Genomic DNA, 20,300 nt, shown 5'->3' with positions numbered 1-20,300 from the left:
ATAACGTGTAGTGGGGAGAGCCTACAGTCAAGCGGTGGGGCGTGAGACGTCATACTACATCAATGATTTTCTCAAATACTATCAGTCGTAGAAGAAAAATAGATACAACATAAAATATATATTTCGATGAGATCTACAACTTTTACTTGAAATGTTTTTTAAAATTCTTAGTATTTCTCAAGATAAACATAAAAAATCATAATTTTCATAGGTTTTTACGGTTTTCACCATGAAAATCAAATTCGTGCCATTTTCACTATCATTTATGTAATCAGCGCATCCAAATATATAAGTATACGCAGTTTCATACAAATCGGGGATGACCCTATTTCAGAAGTCCACCCCAACATTCTATGTATTAAGGTTGATGTTACATACACTGAATGTGTATTAGAGCGAACGGATGTTCGGATAAATGAAATATCTGACGGTTATAATACATATATAGGATTGCCTCGAAATAAGCAAGTGGTCTCTGCTTCGAAATAAGCAACTCGCTATCCCCTCTTCTTTGTTTGAAGTCGCCCGCAAAGTGAGAGGTACGAGAAATGAGTGAGAGGTCCATGAAAGCGCGAAGCCGATGTTTAGGGTAATAAATTTCATGCTCGACTGAGCAGTGATATCGGTTAGTAGAAGAAGGATGGAATATATGTAATGCTTTCTCAGTCTGGTATATTTGCTTCGAAATAAAGCATAGTGCGAGAATGAGAGGGAATGCTATATTCTATCCTTGTTCAAAAAATAACATCGCTGCTCGGCCGATCACTCGATTTGCCGCTACCTCATCTCTCATTCGTTTCTCGCGTTCTCTATCGTCCCGTTTCGAGAACAAAGTCAAGCCGAATAGCAACCTGCTTCGAAATAAGCAACTGTTCGGTCCTGAGCCACTTGCTTATTTGGAGGCAATACTGTATAGGAAAAAGTTGTTCAAAATGTTGAATTTTACAACATATTTAAATTTCATCAAAATCGGTGAGGTGTAACCTATTCTCAATAATTACCGAATATTTTAACGTTTGCAACTAAAAAACTAAGCCGCGAACGCTATGTATTTCGTCATTTTTTATTTTCGTCTGATTTTGGCCTCAGAATCATTTCTCAAAAGTTCCATGTGTTGTCAAACACCTTCTATACATATACAGGATATCCCAGAACGTATTCGGACACCCTGTGTACAGTAATGCTTCGAAATAAGCAAGTGATTCGGGACCAAACAGTTGCTTATTTCGAAGCAGGTTGCTATTCGGCTTGACTTTGTTCTCGAAACGGGACGATAGAGAACGCGAGAAACGAGTGAGAGATCCGAGGTAGCGGCAAATCATAAAGTGATCGGCCGAGCAGCGATGTTATTTTTTGAACAAGGATAGAATATAGCATGCCCTCTCATTCTCGCACTATGCTTTATTTCGAAGCAAATATACCCGACTGAGAAAGCATTATATATATTCTATCCTTCTTTTACTAACCGCTGTCACTGCTCAGTCAAGCGTGAAATTTATTACCCTAAACATCGGCTTCGCGCTTTCAAGGACCTCTCACTTTGCGGGCGACTTCAAACAAAGAAGAGGGGATAGCGAGTTGCTTATTTCGAAGCAGAGACCACTTGCTTATTTCGAAGCATTACTGTACATATAGTTATTAATATTTGAAAATAATGAACAATTCAGTAACTTTCTTTACAATTTTGATGTCATTACATTCGGTAAAGATTTGTGATTAGAATGAAAAGAAAATTGGTTCCAGATACGTACGGCCTCGCGTTTTATAGCTAATTAGGATTAAAATGATACTCGCAGCGCTTCACGTTCTGTAAGGGAGAATTTTGTTTCTTGCATATCTATTTACGGAAAACTTGTTTAAAGAATCAAAATGTAGAATGTGCGTTCTTTAATATTAAATATATTTGATCCATTTTAAATGAAGTTTGCAAAGATATGGGAATTTAAAGAGTGAGCGAGTTTTATAAATTTGATCCAGCTTCTACAAATTTCAAAATATAATTTTTGAAAAATTCTCTTTTTAGGCAAAAAATTGAGGTCATTTTGATTTTTTCAATGTTAAAATACATTTTTGATTTTGTTGAAATAAAACGGTTACAGAAAGCTCCCCAACCAAAAATATCAGATGCAATAAAACACTTGGGTTTTTCCAAGTGTTTTATTGCTGATGACCGTTTTGCGCTTAAGTCGTGTCGAGAAGTAAGCGTACCTGAAAAGGTAGATTCTTGTACTGGGAGATTCTCTCGGCGCGCAACACAATAGCCGCCCCGCACAATGGAACCCTGCTGTGTTTGCGGGCAAAAAGCCCAGGAAGTCAAGTCGCCGGACCCAAGACTGCTCTGTGTGTCTTGGGTCCGGCGACTTGACCTCCTGGGCTTTTTGCCCGCAAACACAGCAGGGTTCCATTGTGCGGCACGGCTTTTGTGTTGCGTTGCGAGAGAATCACCCTGTATTAGCGCCCTTCTAATCTTTAAGTCAGTTCCATAGAAGAATCGGTTTGGGCAGGACAGTACGTCCTGGTCTTCCAAATTTCGAAAGGGTTATTTTTCACTAAAAGACTATCTTAGTAACCTGCTTCACACATATCCTCAACAGATTTCAAAATGATGTAGCTGACGTTAAGACGAATTCAATGATCTACTACATTATGAACTTGAGCCTATAATAACGCTAAAATACTTTTGACTGGCTAGATCGGGCAAATAACCCACTGTGCATCGTTTGCCATAAGACTGAATATGAGTAATGTAGTTTAGCAACCTGTAACAGAAATAATTTTTAAACTAACAGTGTTAACGAGAAAATTTTCAAGAAACCTTTATCTTACGGAATTAGAAACCAGCCATAGTTGCTTTATGAAAGACTTTCACTCTCCTTCACTCGTTTCACTTTATGAAGATTCACGCAAGACGCAATGAAGCAACGTGTAGTTACGTGCTTGGTGTGTGAATTAAAATTTCGACGTGAAAAGAAAATCGTATTGTAAACAAAGATCCTGACATAGGTATACACATGTAACTATAGTTTTTCGCGAATACGATCTTTTTAGAATTATCTGCAATTTTTTCTGAATTATTGCGGAAGAAGTTTTTAGATTCTAAAAAGGGTCAAAGTATAAGGCGAATGCCATTCATAACAAAGCCTTAAAAAACACTTTCACTAAACATTGAGGGTGGCCGTCATTATTAAAAATACATATTAAAAATAGTTATCATTAGCGTAATTAAGATCTTTTTTGGGGGTAGTCCAGGTACCTTAATTTTACTAACATTATTAAATATTCAGTATTATTTAATTCCTTTTATTTTTAATTGCATGTAATAGTAACGTCACCACATGTTTCTTTTAGTTGTATTATGGTCAAAATATTAAAGGATTTTAGAGGCTTAGAATTTTAGAATTTTATCAAATTTTGAACCTTAGAATTTTAGAATTTTGGTGTTTTAAAATTTTTAAATATTAGAATGTCAGAATTCTGAAATTTTTAATTTTACAACTGTAGAATTTTTTTAGCCGACTTCGGAAAAGGAGGAGGTTACTCAATTCGATCTGTATATTTTTTTCTTTTTTTTTTTCAATGTATGTTCGCCGATTACACCGAGACAGATAGACCAATCGGAACGAAATCTTTTGCATTTTGTAGAGTACGTCTCCCGATTGGTCCCGTAAAACAATGATTTGCACTTCTTCATTCCTAACGACTTTTATTGCAAAACACGTAATGCTCCATTTATATTTTTCGGTGTTTACTCTGCAAGGATCGCGATGAAACCTTTCACATTTAGTAGCAGATATATCCGCTATGATCACACTTGCAATAATTTATGGGATTTGTTATTGCAAAAAACCTATTCGCTAGTGTTACTCTGCAAGAAATGTACCGATCGCGATGATTCCACTTACAAAAATTTATGTTAATAACCACTGTTATAGCAAAAACCTATTCGTTGGTGTTACTCTGTAAAGAATGTATGTAATAACTATTGTTATTGCAAACTTCTATTCTTTAGCGCTACTCTGCAAGGAATGTACCGATCGCTATGAAACCTTTCACATCTAATTGGAGATATTTTCGCGATGGTCCCAATTGTAAAAATTTGTGGAATTTGTTATTGTTAATAACTATTGTTGTTGTAATTATCCAATAAGAATGGTAAACCACCTTACGGCATCCTACAAATACTGCTCGTTCCACTAAAAAGTGTGAAATAAAATAATGTTTAACAAAAAAAAAATGCAGTGAAAAGTGTAAAATAATTTCTATTTCATTTATACCAGTATTCCACAGCTATTAATAAAATCTACTTAATCGTTAAATAGGATACTAAATACATTTCAACCTTTTCGGAGGCGGCGCAAAATTAACAATACCCGAATATACGATCCTGCCAATAACGATTTGATTGCGGTATGGCATACTTGGTGTAAGAAAACAAATTCGAAACGTTATAGATACGGCAGAAAACATTTGTAATTGTAACGATTGTATCAGAAGTTGGTAGCACTTTTGATGTACATGTATACTGCAATTCACGAGAGACTATACTTAACTTGCGCAGCTCGCTAGGTATAGAGAGATTTTTAATAACGTGTGTGATTCCCCTCTACAGCTTGCTTCGTACTTTCCGATCATATAAATGGTGGACAGAAATATATGACGTACGATAACTGATAAGCGATGATGATATGGTAAAGATACACGATACAATGAAATTCGTATTATTTTTCAAAGAAAAAAATTATATGATTGTAAAGTAAGAAGCAAGCTGTAGAGGGGAATCACACACGTTATTAAAAATGTCCCTAGACCTAGTAAGCTGCGCGAGTTAAGTATGGTCTCTCGTGAACTGCAGTATAGTTAATCCGCAATGGGTATGTTGATTCCCGTTGAATATTGTTTACTTGAAATTATTAAATGGGTCATTTGGCGATGCCAGAGCTAAGATCTTCCTAGTAGAAGAATAGTTTTTAATTTGAAATAGATTTTATTAATAGCTGTGGAGCATTGGTATAAATGAAATAGAAATTATTATAATTTACATTTTTTAGCGCATTTTGAAATCGTTTGTATTTTTTGTTAAAAATTATTTTTTAATCTTCTAATATCCTGCTCGTTTACGCCAAGCGCACCATGAGAATCATAGAATTTTAGAACAGTGAGCCAGTTATTATGACCTTGTGTCAATTATTATTTATACAAATTAAATCAGTAGTTCAGAAAAAAATTTATTTCGAAGTAATAATAATGATTTCAATTATTGAAATTCAAATCATTGTTATCGATGGTCTTGCTTAGCTCATAAAGACACGCGAAAATATTTCAATTAGTATCGTATTTGGTACCTGGTATTATTTGTATATCTTCCCTATTAATTGCAGTCCCGAAGTAATCAAGTTTACTATTCAAATGACTTTATGTATGATTTTTATAATGTACCTAGGAAAGATTAAACGAAAATTAAAATGGCTGTGAAAGATTATCAAGATTAATATTCGATTGTTTATGCTTATTTGCAAATTTATTTATAGTTCCGTTCATAAGTCTATGACTACACGTTCGGATACGCAAATAAAATAACATGAGAGTGAAACACATTTCCGTAACACATCGTTAATATTCATTGGAAATATTAATATAATCGCAACACAGGATGATCCGATTACCACCATTTTTATCGCAACAAAAGGGTGAATGGCATTTTGTTGCAATAATGGTCGATGAACTGGAAATGAAACCGGATATATCGCATTTGTAAATCTCTATTTCGAAATGTATTTGTCGCTTATCCACGATGAAGTTTTAATATAGCATTTAAATTTTTCTAAACAAATAAATCATCTATAAAAATAAGTGGTTTTAGTATAGGTGTATGGATGCACACATAAATTTAAATATTTATTTTGGATGAGTTTAAACATTCGGTATTTTTGATTGGGTATTTGTAGGATGATGAAAACCTATTCTTTATAAATAAAGCTATAAATATTCAAATATCTTACATGAATATTTATTATCAATCTGAATATATTGTGTTAATATTGCATACTGACTCATGTAGTAGAATTATCGATTTTTATCATTTCCGTGCTTGTTGATAATAATAAAACAGTTTTCATACGAATTCTATTAACATGTTAACTATCATTTATTATAGACAAGTTTTATGTAGTGAAATTACATTGGTCAAATCACAATATGCATATGGATTGAAGCTCCTAAGTCATTTTCTTTAAATTTTTTATGCTCAAATTTAAAAGGCCTAGCCGGCTAAACATAGGGAATCGACCTCAGCAACAATTTCGGTCTATATTTATATCACACAATGCTTTCTGCCTACAGAACAATTGTGAGTAATATCAGCTCCCCCCTTCCAAGGAAGATATGGCATTAACAACCCTAAAACTTACTATTTTTTTTCTCCAAACTATTTAAGATATTTGAACACATTAAACTGCAAATAGTAGTTAACCAAAGATTAAAGGTAAAAAAATAATAATTAAACGTTTGAGGGGTGACTTTTTCAAACAATCCCTTTAAGGGACACCCACCAAAATGATCATGAATAATATTTTATTTCTTAACTTTTATCTAAAAAAATTCAAGAAGTCGGATTGGTGGAACATGACTAAAAAAAAATATATATAATTGATATAACGCTCCTTTTTAAGGCAAAGGCAGGCGGTAGATTAGTGAAACTTACCCCAACCGATTTACAAGGGAACATATTGAACCGGCTCGTGTCGATTCTCACACAAGCAGTTTGCAGATACCTAAATATGTAAAATTACTCAAAATTTCATGATCATTTGTCTTCGACTATTTTCGGTAGTGTGTCAGTAATAAGCCAGATAAGCTAGAAAATTCCGTGTAAACTCAAAATAAAGATTAAACAATGTATTTTTAGTATAACAGAGGCACATCCATCGGTTCTTAACGCGGACAACAACGATTCGCATCGCTAGGACATGCGCCCTCTCAGCTATTGGACTTTCTGCTGAATTCAAGTTATTGGCAATAATAAAACCTAAATCGAGATTTGTGTATCATTGTTATTCTGTTACACGTTTTTGGAATAAAGACGCAGTTCGAAAATGAGACTGTAACCATTACTTCAAAAAAGAAAGAAGAATTTTTTCCATCATAACGTCCGTATACCACCTAAATAATGGTAGGAAGTAGTAGATCCAGAAAGCAAATACTTTGATTGTAGTGGAGGTATTGTTTTCTTTTTATTTTGACAATTGTATTTTTTAAAAATACAAAATAATTTTGAAAAATTAATTTTTTACTCGAATAAGTAAACTGTTACATTGTGTACTGTTAAGTTATGACATAATGATTTTGAATTAATAATTGCATAATGTTATTAACTGTGATTCTCAAATTTCCATTAAAGAATTAATAATAATTAGTACTAATGGATGCATGATATATGTTTAAATCATATTCATTTATATTATAATATTTAAATTATGCACGATAATTAAAAAGATATATTTTATCTTGTAACACAGATTTTATATGTATTTGACAAAATATTTTTCGTATCATACAGAAGTCACTACATAAAATTTACAAGTTAAGATGTACGTAGGTACCGATAATTTTGAAACACATTTTAACAATTTATAACTTAAAATGGTAAGGAATAAAATAATTTGAAAAATCTCTGAATTATCAACTGAATTATCACTTTGAATTAAAATCATCTAATATTTCAAATGCTCTAATAAATAATGTAGTTCGTCAATATCAGTATGTACCCATGTATTATATTACAAAAAATACAACCGACTTCAAAATGCGCTAAAAAGTGTAAAATAATTTTTATTTCATTTTTACCAATGCTTCACAGCTATTAATAAAACCTATTTAATAGTTAAATAGTATACTAAATACACTTCAACCTTTTCGGAGGCGGCGCAAAATTAAAAACTTTTCCTCTACTAGAAAGATCCTAACTCGGGCGTCGGCAACCTATGATAAATGACCCATTTGATAATTTCAAGTAAACAATATTCAACGGGATTGCGAATTAACTATATTGAAGTTCACGAGAGTCCGCACTTAACTCGCGCAGCTCACTAGGTCTAGGGAGATTTTTAATAGCGTACGTGATTTCCCTTTACAGCTTGCTTCTTACTTTGCGTTCATATCATTTTTTTTTCGAAAAATAATAGGAATTTCATTATATCGTGAAAATTTACAATATCATCACCGGTTATCAGTTATCGTACGTCATATATTACTGCTCACTATTTATACGATCGCAAAGTATAATAAGAAGCAAGCTGTAGAGGGGAATAACACACGTTATTAAAAATCTCTCTAGACCTAGTGCGCTGCGCGAGTTAAGTATGGTCTCTCGTGAACTGCAGTATAGTGCATGTACATCAAGAGTGCTGCCAATTTCTGATACAATCGTTACAATTACAAATGTTTTCAGCAGGACCTATAACGTTCTCTTACGACTTATTAATTACCAAGTTTGCCATACCGCAATCAAATCGTTATTGGCAGCATCGTTTGTTCGGGTATTTTTAATTTTGCGCTGCTTCCGAAAACTTTGAAATGTATTTGGTATCCTATTTAACGATTAAGTAGATATTATTAATAGCTATGGAATATTGGTATAAACTATTTCACAGTTTTTGTAGTATTTGTAGGATAGTGTAAGGTGATTTTGCGTTTCTGTCGCTTACAATTATTACCTTGTTAGGTAATATCCATAAACCGAAAAAAAATTAACAGAATTTAAATGGTTAATAAACAACAAATTTCATAAATTTTTGCGAGTGGGATCATCGCCGCGGATACACAGGGTGTCACGCGACTACCTCGACAGCCGAAGAGGGATGATTGCTAAGGTGATTCTAAACAACTTTTTCCTTTGTCAAAATGTTGGTTCGTTTTCGAATTATTAATAAAAAACACCGACCAATCCGAGCGCGTACAGCGCGCGGGCTTAGCGACTGCAATGTCGGCTACGAAAACCGGGCCTGACGTAGGTCACGAACGAACGGCTCGGCACCCCGTTGGCATAGCACAATAAAAAAACTGAACTGGTAGAACATTTTTAGCCGTTTAAAATAAATACGGAACCTAATCTCTTGTCGCCTGTCATAATGTAAAAAAGGAAATTCTAAGGATTTTAAACAACAAATAAAAATGATTGAAATGGAATAATTAATAAACGTTTGAATTGGAAGCTACGTTAATGATGAAAAATTTGAAAACAATTTAAATGAAACTTACCCATTCGTTGCTCAATTAACCTGCTACGCTGAAAGCAGATAGTGGCCACTGGGTCACTGTGTCGGTCTCAACCATTCGACGAGGAAACACATTCGGTAGAACAGCTGATTTCATGGTCGGGCCAGTGAACTCGCCTCATTTATTGCACTTAGGTATGAATAACAGGCGGTCCCCTTCGGGGCCAAGTTTTTCATTTAGGCAACGGCACAAAAGTACTATCACTTTTCACACACTTCAACCTTATTACCTGAATAATAATTAACAAGTAAACTAATGTTTACTGTACGTTTAATAAATTAAATGACAGTGCAGGATCACTACCACTACGTTAGAGAAATTTTTTTGATAGAGGAGGGGTTAAAGTTCCACATATCCCCTTGAACCTCGAGGAAAACTGATGCACGTTTTATTACATTGCATTTTTCGCTCTGGCACGAACGTGCCGCTAGGTTCGTGTAGCTAGTCTCCGGAAACACTGAACACTTGGTGCATTTACGGTGACACCATAGGGCCCATTTCATCCCCAAACTGGGTTTTTCCAAAGGGTCAATTAGCAATCGGTAAAGGCATAACGGTACTCCAACCTGCGAAGGTTCCGTTAAATGGTTAGACCTACGGTGGCACTGCGAATACATCAAGTGTTGAATGTTACGCGTAGTTACGGCACTGGCACGGCGAGGTAGGCATACAATGGCCGCCTTGGCGGCAACGTGTCCTAGTTACGTTATCGATGGATATTTTCTTCATTTGTTCCAATACCAAACCATACCGATACTTTTTGTGAATGGTTTCTTCATCAGAAATGTTTATACAATGCAATTCTGTATAGTAAATTCGTGCTAGATAAAAGATTTTTCATAAAAATACAAAAATAGCGCATACAAAATACCTACGTCACCTCTTTTTCAAACTTTGACAAGCACATACAAATATTAAAAATCGTTAAAAAATATAATTGTTAATACAGACGTATAGAGGAAAGTCCCCTCTAACTTTTGTCATAAACCTGAACTTCCTCGCATTTTTAGTTCTCACGTAATACTTCATTGTTTCCTAAAATCACACATTTTTACAAAAATGCCTGTTTCTCAAAAACTGTACGTGATGGAGCAATTTTGAAACCGAATTCGGTTTCACAATGAAAAACTCTATAAGAATCACGTAATGGACATTGCAGACCACAGAAAAAGTTCAAATTTGTTGGACTGTGTAATCAAAAAAAATATAACAAATGAGAATTCTAAGAAAAGACATGTACTGGTTAACCAGCCGTCGCACAGTGGGACAAAACGGCTTTTGGCGATCAAAATTCTGTAACTTCGGTTCTATTGGAAATATTTTAATGAAATTTTGGGAAGGTTTTGCCTACATTATGGTACATAAGTTGTATCAATATGAATCATATTGAACTACAGGGATGACCAAGTTCCCGTTTGACGATTTTGTAGTTTAACATATCCGGAAACTAGGATGCCAAAAGCACGATTTCGACCAATCCCCATAAAGCCCCATGTTAAAATCCATTAATCGATTTGGATAAAACTGGGTACAGATCATCTTGGCGGCCTATTCTATGGATTCCATGGGGTAAAAATTTGCCGGGATCATGGGCGTCAACTAACGTATTGGGGATAGCCATCTCTTTTCTTCATGAAATCAAATAAGTAACTTTTATAAGTAACTTGATAGTGCATAAATAACTGCGGTTAAGTTTAAATTGTGTTAATAATGGTGCAGAAACACTTTTGTAAATGTTGTTAAATTGTAAATGTAGAAACATTTTTTGTCATTCTAATTTAAGAAGAGCCCTAATAAACATCTTTTTGTTCAGGTAATTTTACAGAAGAAATTGATCGTGAAGTAAGAAGATTATTACAAATTCTTCCAGCGTATTATCCCGGTGTTGGACGAGTGAGTCCAGAATGTAAAAGAGACGCTGCTATTTTTTATCAAGAGCTTACGAAATTCACTTTGTGGGCCCTTAAAAGTAAGTATACTATGTATATATTTGGAAAAGTTTAGAATAATTTTACAAAAGGAGTTCGGTGTGAACCATCGTAATGATAAAACGTGTTTTGGTGTCACTCGTGCTTACGTGTACAATATTCTATTAACTGTTCTCGGAATAGAAGTGCTTCGATATTATTGCGAAACAATACAGTTTCTGTAGCTAAGGTGAATCAGTGTAAAAAGCCCATGGATATGGGCTTATTGACCTCAACGTTCGCTAAATAACTCTATACCCAGTACCACAATGTCTTCCTCTAAAGTATCATACGCTCAAGTAACTCAGAATGTTAGCTTCCTAAAGAAAGAACAAGCTATCGTTACAGACACAGTTGAAGGGTTAACTATTAAGGATTATATGGTAGCCATTGGCAAGTTAGTAGGCTCCAGTAATACTCGCTTCGTTTCTAGAATATCTCATGGTAGAGTCTGTTTATATTTAAGCAATGAAGCAACGGTAGACAACCTGCTCGCCACACACAAGAATATCAACATAAATAATCACACTCAAATTATGGCCACTTGTCTCCACAGCCAAACGCGTAATACTTTCTAACGTATGTCTAATAATTCCACACAGCATCATTGAAGGTAAGTTATTGAAACTGAACATCACAAAAAAGCCTCAGATATCTTTCATTAAAGCAGGGATGAACGACCCGGGGTTCACCCACGCACTCAGTTTCAGGAGACAGATGTATATTGAGCCAGAAGATATAAATAAACTGCCAAATGCAATCGAAATAAATTTTGAAGATACGCTTTCTTTGCAAGGAAGAAGGACATCTCGCCAAATACTGCAAAAACGCGTGTGTCATCGACAAAGAACCGCAAATCTCTTTTCAACAGGTCTCTCCTTCTTCCACCCCAGAAAATTTCAAAAAAAACTCAAAATAACTCATCTTCTAATCAAGAAAAAACAGTGTTCAAAATTCCGATTGTCGGCGGTATAAAACGCGCCCTTTCAAGTACTAGTTCTTTTGGTCACGGCGCATCAGAAATCAATACTGCAGACAACTCCAAAAAGGAAATCGACAAAATTACAGAAATAGTAAATATGGACAGTAGGAAATCAGAAAAGAAGAAAACGAAAATAGTCCGCCTCCTATTTGATATTAGCGAGCAATTAGAAACAGCAAAACTCTACATTTCGAATCAAATGCACGGCCTCCCCCTCAACTTTGCAAATATATGAAACTTCCTCAAGGAAATCTGTGGAATAAAAATCACCAATATCAATCCTTCTTTAGAAATAATAACTTAACCTAAATAATAGGGGATTTTAATGCACACCATACGACGTGGAACTGTTCTAATACCGACCCCAACGGTGATAGATTCTTACAAGCTATCATCAACAATATTCTTTTTCTTCACAACCTAAATTCATTCACCCATATAGATTTGTATTGGAATAAAAAGTCAAACATTGACCTCATTTTATCTTCCATGAATATTGCCGACAGAATTAGGATAGAAACGCACAACGAAACTTTGGGTTCCGATCATTATCCAATCTCTATAAACATAGATGTTGAAAAGAACTTTTATCATGAAAAGTCGTTTAAAATTAATTCCATCCGAACCGACTGGGAAAAAGTATCAATAGAATTAGAAAACTCATATATCGAATTCTTTGATCCACTTTATGACACTCTGCCAGCAAGTGGAAAAACAAATTGCATTAAGGTCAATACCCCTAAAAAAAGAACTGTTAACCACCTTATACACAGGAACCCCGTTCCGTGGTGGGACTCTGAATGCGATAAGTTCAAAAGATTAAGAAAAGCCTACTATAAAAAATAGGAGCATACAAACAATCTTACTGACTTAATCAACTATAAAAAAATAGTCCCACAAACCAAACGACTATTCAAACAGAAAAAAGAGATAGCTTCAGAAATTTCGCGAAAAGCATTAACTTCCATACGGATATGAAATTTACCTGGAAGAAAATTGAAATTCTAAAAAATAAATGGATTAAAACGAACGTAACGAGCGTTACAGAAAATCTACAAGTTGAGAATCAAATCCTCACCGCACTCAATAAAATAAGTCCCCCGTGGGCTCCTACTGACCCTTCCTACCTTCCCGATTGTAACCCTAACGACTTTTTAGATGCATATTTTGATCTTACGGAACTCAACATAGCATTGAACTCCCGAAACCCTAAATCAGCTCCAGGGTTAGATGGAATCAATTACGAAATTATCAAAAAGTTGCCTATAAAATACAAATTCTTACTTTTAGACATTTATAATCAAATTTACATTACAAATGATTACCCTTTGGATTGGAAACAGTCTAACATCCACTTTATTGAGAAATCCAACAAAAAAAGTGTTCGTCCAATAGCCCTTTCATCTTGTTTTTGCAAAATATTCGAAACACTTATTAAGAATAGACTACAATGGTGGTTAGAGCATAATAATCTCCTTCCAACAAGTCAAACAGGCTTTCGTAAAGGCCAGTCGTATACTGACAATCTTACTAGCTTAGCTCTGTTAGTGGAAGAGGGATTTCTCAATAGGGAGGACACGTTGGCAGTGTTTTTAGATATACAAGGCGTTTTCGATAACGTTAATAGCGATATCCTGCTAAACAAATTAGCCTCCAGCGGCTGTTCATACCGCTTCATAAGATTTGTGAAATTTCTTACACATCAGTGGGAAATCTACTCAGAACTAACAAGCAATACAGTCAGATATATCCACAAGGGTATTCCTCAGGGAGGGGTCCTCAGCCCACTTCTGTATATACTTTACGTTTCAGACATCACTAACAACTTGCCTAAAAATGTCTTTGTTTTTCAATTTGCGGATGATTTTGCAATCTACTCGAAAGCTTCCCCTTTAAATAAATGCACAAGTCTCATTGAAATATCTATATCTGTCATTAAAGACAACCATTCTCTCCTTAGGATTAGAATTAAGTCCGCAGAAAACAGCACTACCTACTTCATTTTAATAGAAAAAATATTATTCCTGGTCAAACTGAAATTAAAATAGATGAATATGTGATTAAATCCGTTGATTCCATTTAGTTTCTGGGTGTTTTCTTCGACTACAAAATGACCTTTCAATCTCACCTGAATCATGTGCAAAGAAAATACGTTAAAGCTCTTAATATCGTTAAATTCCTCTGTGGAATAAGATGGGGTTCTGACCCAACAACGCTTTTAACCATGTACAAAAGTTTTGTTCGTCCGCATATTGTCTATGGATGCTTCATCTACTTCCTATCTCGCAAAAACTTGAGAGATAAATTAGAAAAGATTCAATACTCTGCAATTAGATCTGCCCTAGGGTATCGAATAAGCACACCCACCAATATTTTGTTAGCGGAATCGAAGCTTCCGCTTATTTACGATCGAGCAAATTTTTTATGTTACAACTATCTAGCGAGGGTCTTTACGAACACTGGCCTGCAAGTTAATAAAACAATTACCAAATTCTATCTAAAGACTATAACGATTAAACGTAAGAAAAAACGCCTTCTAAAACAATGTATAGATAATACCCTTATCATTAAGAAGAATCTATGGATTGGCAATCACTACGACATTTATCGTGCGGATTACAATACCATGAAAGGCACAGTCCTGGTTAATACAGTAAAACCTGGATAAATGCAACCAAGATTGGGACCCAGTGGTTGCATTTATCCAAGCGAGGTGTCGAATCTCGGGTTACACGCGACGACCAGCCAAGCGTGAACGTAGAAAGGGACAGACAGTGGCGGAAAGAGAGAGGTCCGATGATGAAAGGAAAGAGCCGAAACGTATCGGTGTGACTAATACTAATTCAACTATAAAACTTTTTTATTTTTGACTTTTTTTTATTAAAACTTTTACTAACGCATTTGTTACGTGGCCGACGAGTTGGCAGCGCGCGTGGCTATCAGAGGCTTTCTGATTGGCGGCCGCGTAACTTATTTTATTATCAATACAACCCGAGCGGTAAGATTGTATTGTGGTAGGAACTGTCACAAGGTTTCACTGGGTTTAAAGGAGAATGCTAATGTGGGTTTGACACAGCAATGTATATATTCTACAATCTTGGTCTATTACAGATGTTGTTGTCGCGAATATAGGTGTATAATGTGATATATTACCTATTTCCACTATGCTCGGTGTTCACGCACTGGCAATGCGGGGGTGTTGTGTGTGGTTGATTGTAATGCCAAATAGAAACACGACTCGCGGATTCTATAAGGTGAATGTTGCTCGAAGGGGACTTCAACCCGATCTCACTAATAGTAACCAACTCACTACCGTACACGTCGTGCTCGACACGAGATGAACTCTGGTACTGCCCCCAATCGTTGGTACGAACGGGTTTATATACTAATTAAGAAGGGTGGTCTGGTTACTATTCGAGTGATCAGGCTGGGTCCACCTGCCTCTGCGACAGTTTAGAGTGGTTGCATCTGCTATTTGATTACGGCGGACCCATTGCTTTCCCAAGTGTTTGGTTCTGCTATCGGTGGGCCTTCTGTTTATTATGAGAGTAAATGGTCGGTTTGCCCGAGAGTTTTCCTTTCCAGATGTTTAAGCTTATTTGAAAGGAGACACGTTTGATAAAAACGGTCTGTCTACGTGACACCTCCCCCCTTAGATGAAACATCGCGGTAATCGTGATGCTTTCAATTGGAAAGGAAAACACTCACTAGAATGTGTTGAAGTTTTGGTGTTGTAATGCAATATGTCGGGTGTTATGTGTGATGTGTGTGTACTTATCGCTACGTGTGATGGTTGGTGATGCTGCTAACTGCGGTATGAAGTCGAAGCGTACGTCTGGGTCCAGGCTGCCTCGATCGGATTTGTCTCTCAGTGTACCAGGTTGGTACTATTGCAGGCGGTGGTATGGGTTGGTTTGCTCTTTGGTATTCCATTTCCATGATGATGGCGGCAATACACTCCTCGCAGTGGTAGGCGGCCTGCAACTCCATCAGGGGCGCGCTGCAAATATCGCAGGCCCCAGGCGGATATGCCGTTGGTAGTGGATAGTGTACCTCCACCATGTCATAGATCCTTGCTGCTCCAAGGGCTGCTTCGAGAGCACACTGCATACAGACAATGCCAACGTCTAATCTGTAGCAAGTGCTGCGCATGCACAGGCGGGCCGTCAAGTTCATCAGCAGCTCGATGCGACTGGTGTCCCTCTCAGTTGGTTGTTCCCTGATGTAGCACATTTCGGTCCGCTCAGATAAGTGTTTTGGAAGAATGGTGTTGTGGTCTGCTTTTATACCCGGCCTGGAACCGCGTATCTCATGCCCAACCACGCCTCCGCCACGTTGAATGGTGGTTGTCCTGGTAGACGATCGAGGGCTACATCTGCCACGACCTCACCCTCGCCTCTGATGTTGGTTAGCAGACCCCTCCTTCCTTCCAACACCCTCTTGGCCTGCTCTATCTTCCAGGTCCTGCATACAGGGCGGATACCCCGTACCCGTACCTTGAAGGCCTGCCACGGTAGATTTTGAAAGCGTGGCGGCAAGGTCCGAAGTTGGTCGACCGGTGCCCTTACCACCTTGCCGTGGTCACGAAGAGCCACCTCGAACTGGCCGTCCACCAGGTGTTGAACTTCTCCTCGGACCCAAGTACCTTCTTTACTTCTGTACGCCACCAGACGTCCAGTGGTCAGTCTTCCCTGGTTTGGAAAGTGGAGGTGGCCGCGGTCGCTCATGTACCGATACAGGTCCCGGTACAGTCGCCTAGCTTCTTCCCGACCGTCGTCCACCTGCGCCCAGAATTCTACCGGATTGTCCACGTGGACAATTCCGATCCGAACAGAACTGCTCAAAACTATATTCTTGATGGTGTTCATTTTCTTGAGGATGTCTACTGATGAGACTATGGTGCCGAGAACTGCTTATATAGTCTGAAAACCCTTATCTTACCCCACTCTTATTTCGACTCTTAGAGGAGGGATGTGTAGGAGTGGCTACGGCCCCTTAGAATATTGTGGCACTTGGTCTAGGTGCTGAAGATTTTTCCCTTGGTAAATTTATATTATTTGAATTTGATTCTTCTGAGTTTTTAGGTATTTCTTCCAGTTGCAATTCAATTTCGTTCGGTTTGTCCAAAGGTTTTAGTTTATTAATGATTTTGTGTATATTACTTTTTATTATTGTCCCAATTATTAATAGTAGGATCAAAGATACTACTCCAAACGAGGAAAATGTTGATATTTTTATACGATTTGTGGAAATTTCTTGAAGTTCCAATTCTTTCGCCCGATGCTCCAATTCCTCTAGGTTTGGTGCTGTCGGAAGGTTCTTCCAATTTGTGATTACTTGATCTGTATTAGTGTAATTGGTTTCTAAAACTGATAGGTGATGTTCTGTTATTTTCGGAATGATTACTGATAAATTGTATGACGCGGATGGGTAATGAATAATATTTTCCATGGTTACTATTGTGTCCATTGCTTTTAATTGCATCGCATTTACTGTGGCTCTACATCCCGGTTCGAGGTTGAAAATTCCAGTATTGTAAATGTTTGCTATAGTTGGTTTTTCCCCTTTACAATATACCTGGGCCTTTCTATGGGTTGGCATAAAGAAAAACCAGGTAGCAGGAGCGCTTAACACTTGCCAGAATGGTTGAAGCTTGGTGGTTACCCTTACATCGCAGGTTTCCCAGTTTATGGCGGATGGGTTCAAAAGCAAGGTAGATTCGCAGGTTGCATGACCTTCTACCTGATATAATGGTAATGTTGATGGTCCTATTAACTGATTATTATGAACTCGGCAAACTCCAAGATATTCCTCGGTAGGTAAAAAGTATTGCTGCTCATCTGTAGTGACTGCAATGTATGAAATTTGTGGTTGTATGTACGTAACTACTTCTTTTTCTTTAATAACCTGCTTTGATGGACAAGGATAGATTTTATACAAATTGAACACCTTTTGTTCCAAAAGCGGTATGGTGAGTTCAAATAATACTCTGCCTTTTGCAAATACTACATTTAATTTCGTTAGTTTCTCGATTTGTTCAGTTAATAATTCTTCTGGAGATAATGGAAATTCATAAGTTAAAGATTGTTTGATCTTTAATGCTGACTTCAATAATTGCTGTGGTGAAAAAACGGCAGGATGCATTATTCCTTGTTTCGCTAATAATATTGCGTCTATTAATAATAGTAAATTAGTGCTGTAGTCGTCCAATCCTCTTTCTAATTCTAAAATGGTATCCCTTATAGCTGTTTCAAAACGGAGTTGGGCAATTTCGGACCTAGTTTCTTCTAAGAATCGCGAATGTTCTGATGCAGCTTTTATCAGCTCAGATGTAACCTGTGTTAAATTTACTAATCTTTCATGTATGGCTGAAAACTCCCCTTTCACAATGTGTATTTGCTTCGAGTTGAGTTCCGTTATTTCAAGTTGATTTTTATATAACTTATTCAATTCCTGGTTGTAAAAATCTGCGTCTTCTTGAGTTAAGGTTCCAAATAATGCTTTGTTGATTGTGCCAATAAATCCAAATGGTGCATTGCGTCGTAATGGTCGTCTTTTTGGAAAGGCATCGTTTCCTATTGCTGTTTGTATTAGATTCCTATACTGCATAGTGTTTTCTTCTCTTTTAAGTAATCGTGGTCCTACTTCCATGCTGAGGCAAGTTTCTAAACCGTGTTTTTTGCAAAGTTGGTTCATGGCCAGAATTATCTGTTCTACTGGTGGTGCATGTGCAAGGTATTTATCAACATCCAATGACGTGACCAATCGCCATTGCGATTGATATGTCCGTATGTCTGACAATTTATCGTAAAACAAACCCGTTGATTGCGCCAGTGGTAACACCTTTGAACCGCCTTTAATCGCTGTCTGACTCATAACCAGAGCCAGAGGTATCAGAAGTAGTTGTGCCGGAATCATGATTTCCCGTTATTTCCGTTTTTTCCGCTATTTCCGTTTTTTCCGCTGTGGATGGAAAATAAGCGTGTTTTAATTTATCTTGGTGTTTTGTTATCGTTTTGTCAGGTGTTCGCAATACAATGTTGTTCATATCTGTTACATTAATGATCTCATATGGCCCTACATAATGTGGATCAAATTTACTAATTCGTGGTTCTAGCAATGCATAAGCATAATCGCCTACATTGAATTCTACCGGTCGGGAATGTTTATCATAGTACTTCTTCGAACGGTGCTTGGAGGCAATCAAATTATCGGCTGCTATGTTGCGGATTTTTATAGTATGAGTTATTAATTCTGTTAAATAGTCGCCATATGATTTTAACCTTTCGCCAGTTGGAAACGAACTTGGTTCACGGGCTGGTTTTCCAAATATTAATTCATATGGAGAGAAATTTGTTGCTTCATGTACGGAAGTATTATAAGAAAACATGGCAAATGGTATTAATATGTCCCAATCTTCATAATTATCCATGTAATGTTTAAGATATTCTGTTAGTACTATATGACTTCGTTCTAGTGATCCATTAGTTTGTGGTCTGTATCCAGAAGTTGTGATTTGTTTGATTTTGAATATTTCTGAAAGATTTTTCATTAAGCTTCCGATAAAACTAGTTCCCTTGTCTGTTAATATTGCTCGTGGTGTTCCATATATGGCAATAAAATGTCTCGCGAAAGCGTCTGCTATTGTGGCTGCTCTAATGTTTGGTATTGCTACTGCTATACAATATTTCGTTAAACAATCTTGCATTGTGAGAATGTATTTATTTCCGCTAGGCGTTAAAGGTAAAGGTCCTACGGTGTCTAAAGCAACTTTATCAAATGGTTCTATCGGGGTATCGGTAATTAACATTGGTTGACGAGTTTTTGCTCTAACTAATTTCTCTTCTTGACAGTTTGGACATTTCCTGATATAATTTCGTATTTCGTTGTGCATTTCTGGCCATTGATATTTCGCTCTGATGCGTTTATATGTTTTTGTGACTCCTTTATGTCCTCCTATCAAACTGTCGTGAGCTTCGCGAATTATTTGTAATCGATCTTCTTCTGATGGTGTAATCGTTGAACAATTGCATATGATGATTTTCTGTGTTGTACCGTTGAAAACGTCCTTTATTAAT

The 20,300-nt window shown here is 36.6% G+C and overlaps 1 protein-coding gene across 1 annotated transcript in view; it reads left to right on the top strand.

Moving 5' to 3' along the window:
- The window catches only part of LOC117601395 (nose resistant to fluoxetine protein 6), a 97,845-nt gene that overhangs the window by 19,396 nt on the left and 58,149 nt on the right, over positions 1–20,300 (top strand). Inside the window, exon 2 of the mRNA XM_034318076.2 lies at positions 11,087–11,242. Coding sequence (XP_034173967.1) covers positions 11,087–11,242 — 156 coding nt within the window. The remainder of the gene's footprint in view (positions 1–11,086; positions 11,243–20,300) is intronic.

Source organism: Osmia lignaria, chromosome 6 (assembly GCF_051020975.1).
Source record: "Osmia lignaria lignaria isolate PbOS001 chromosome 6, iyOsmLign1, whole genome shotgun sequence".
NCBI classification, from domain to species: domain Eukaryota; kingdom Metazoa; phylum Arthropoda; class Insecta; order Hymenoptera; family Megachilidae; genus Osmia; species Osmia lignaria.
Note: the sequence above shows the minus strand (reverse complement) of the source record. Positions and strands in the feature narration are given on the sequence as shown.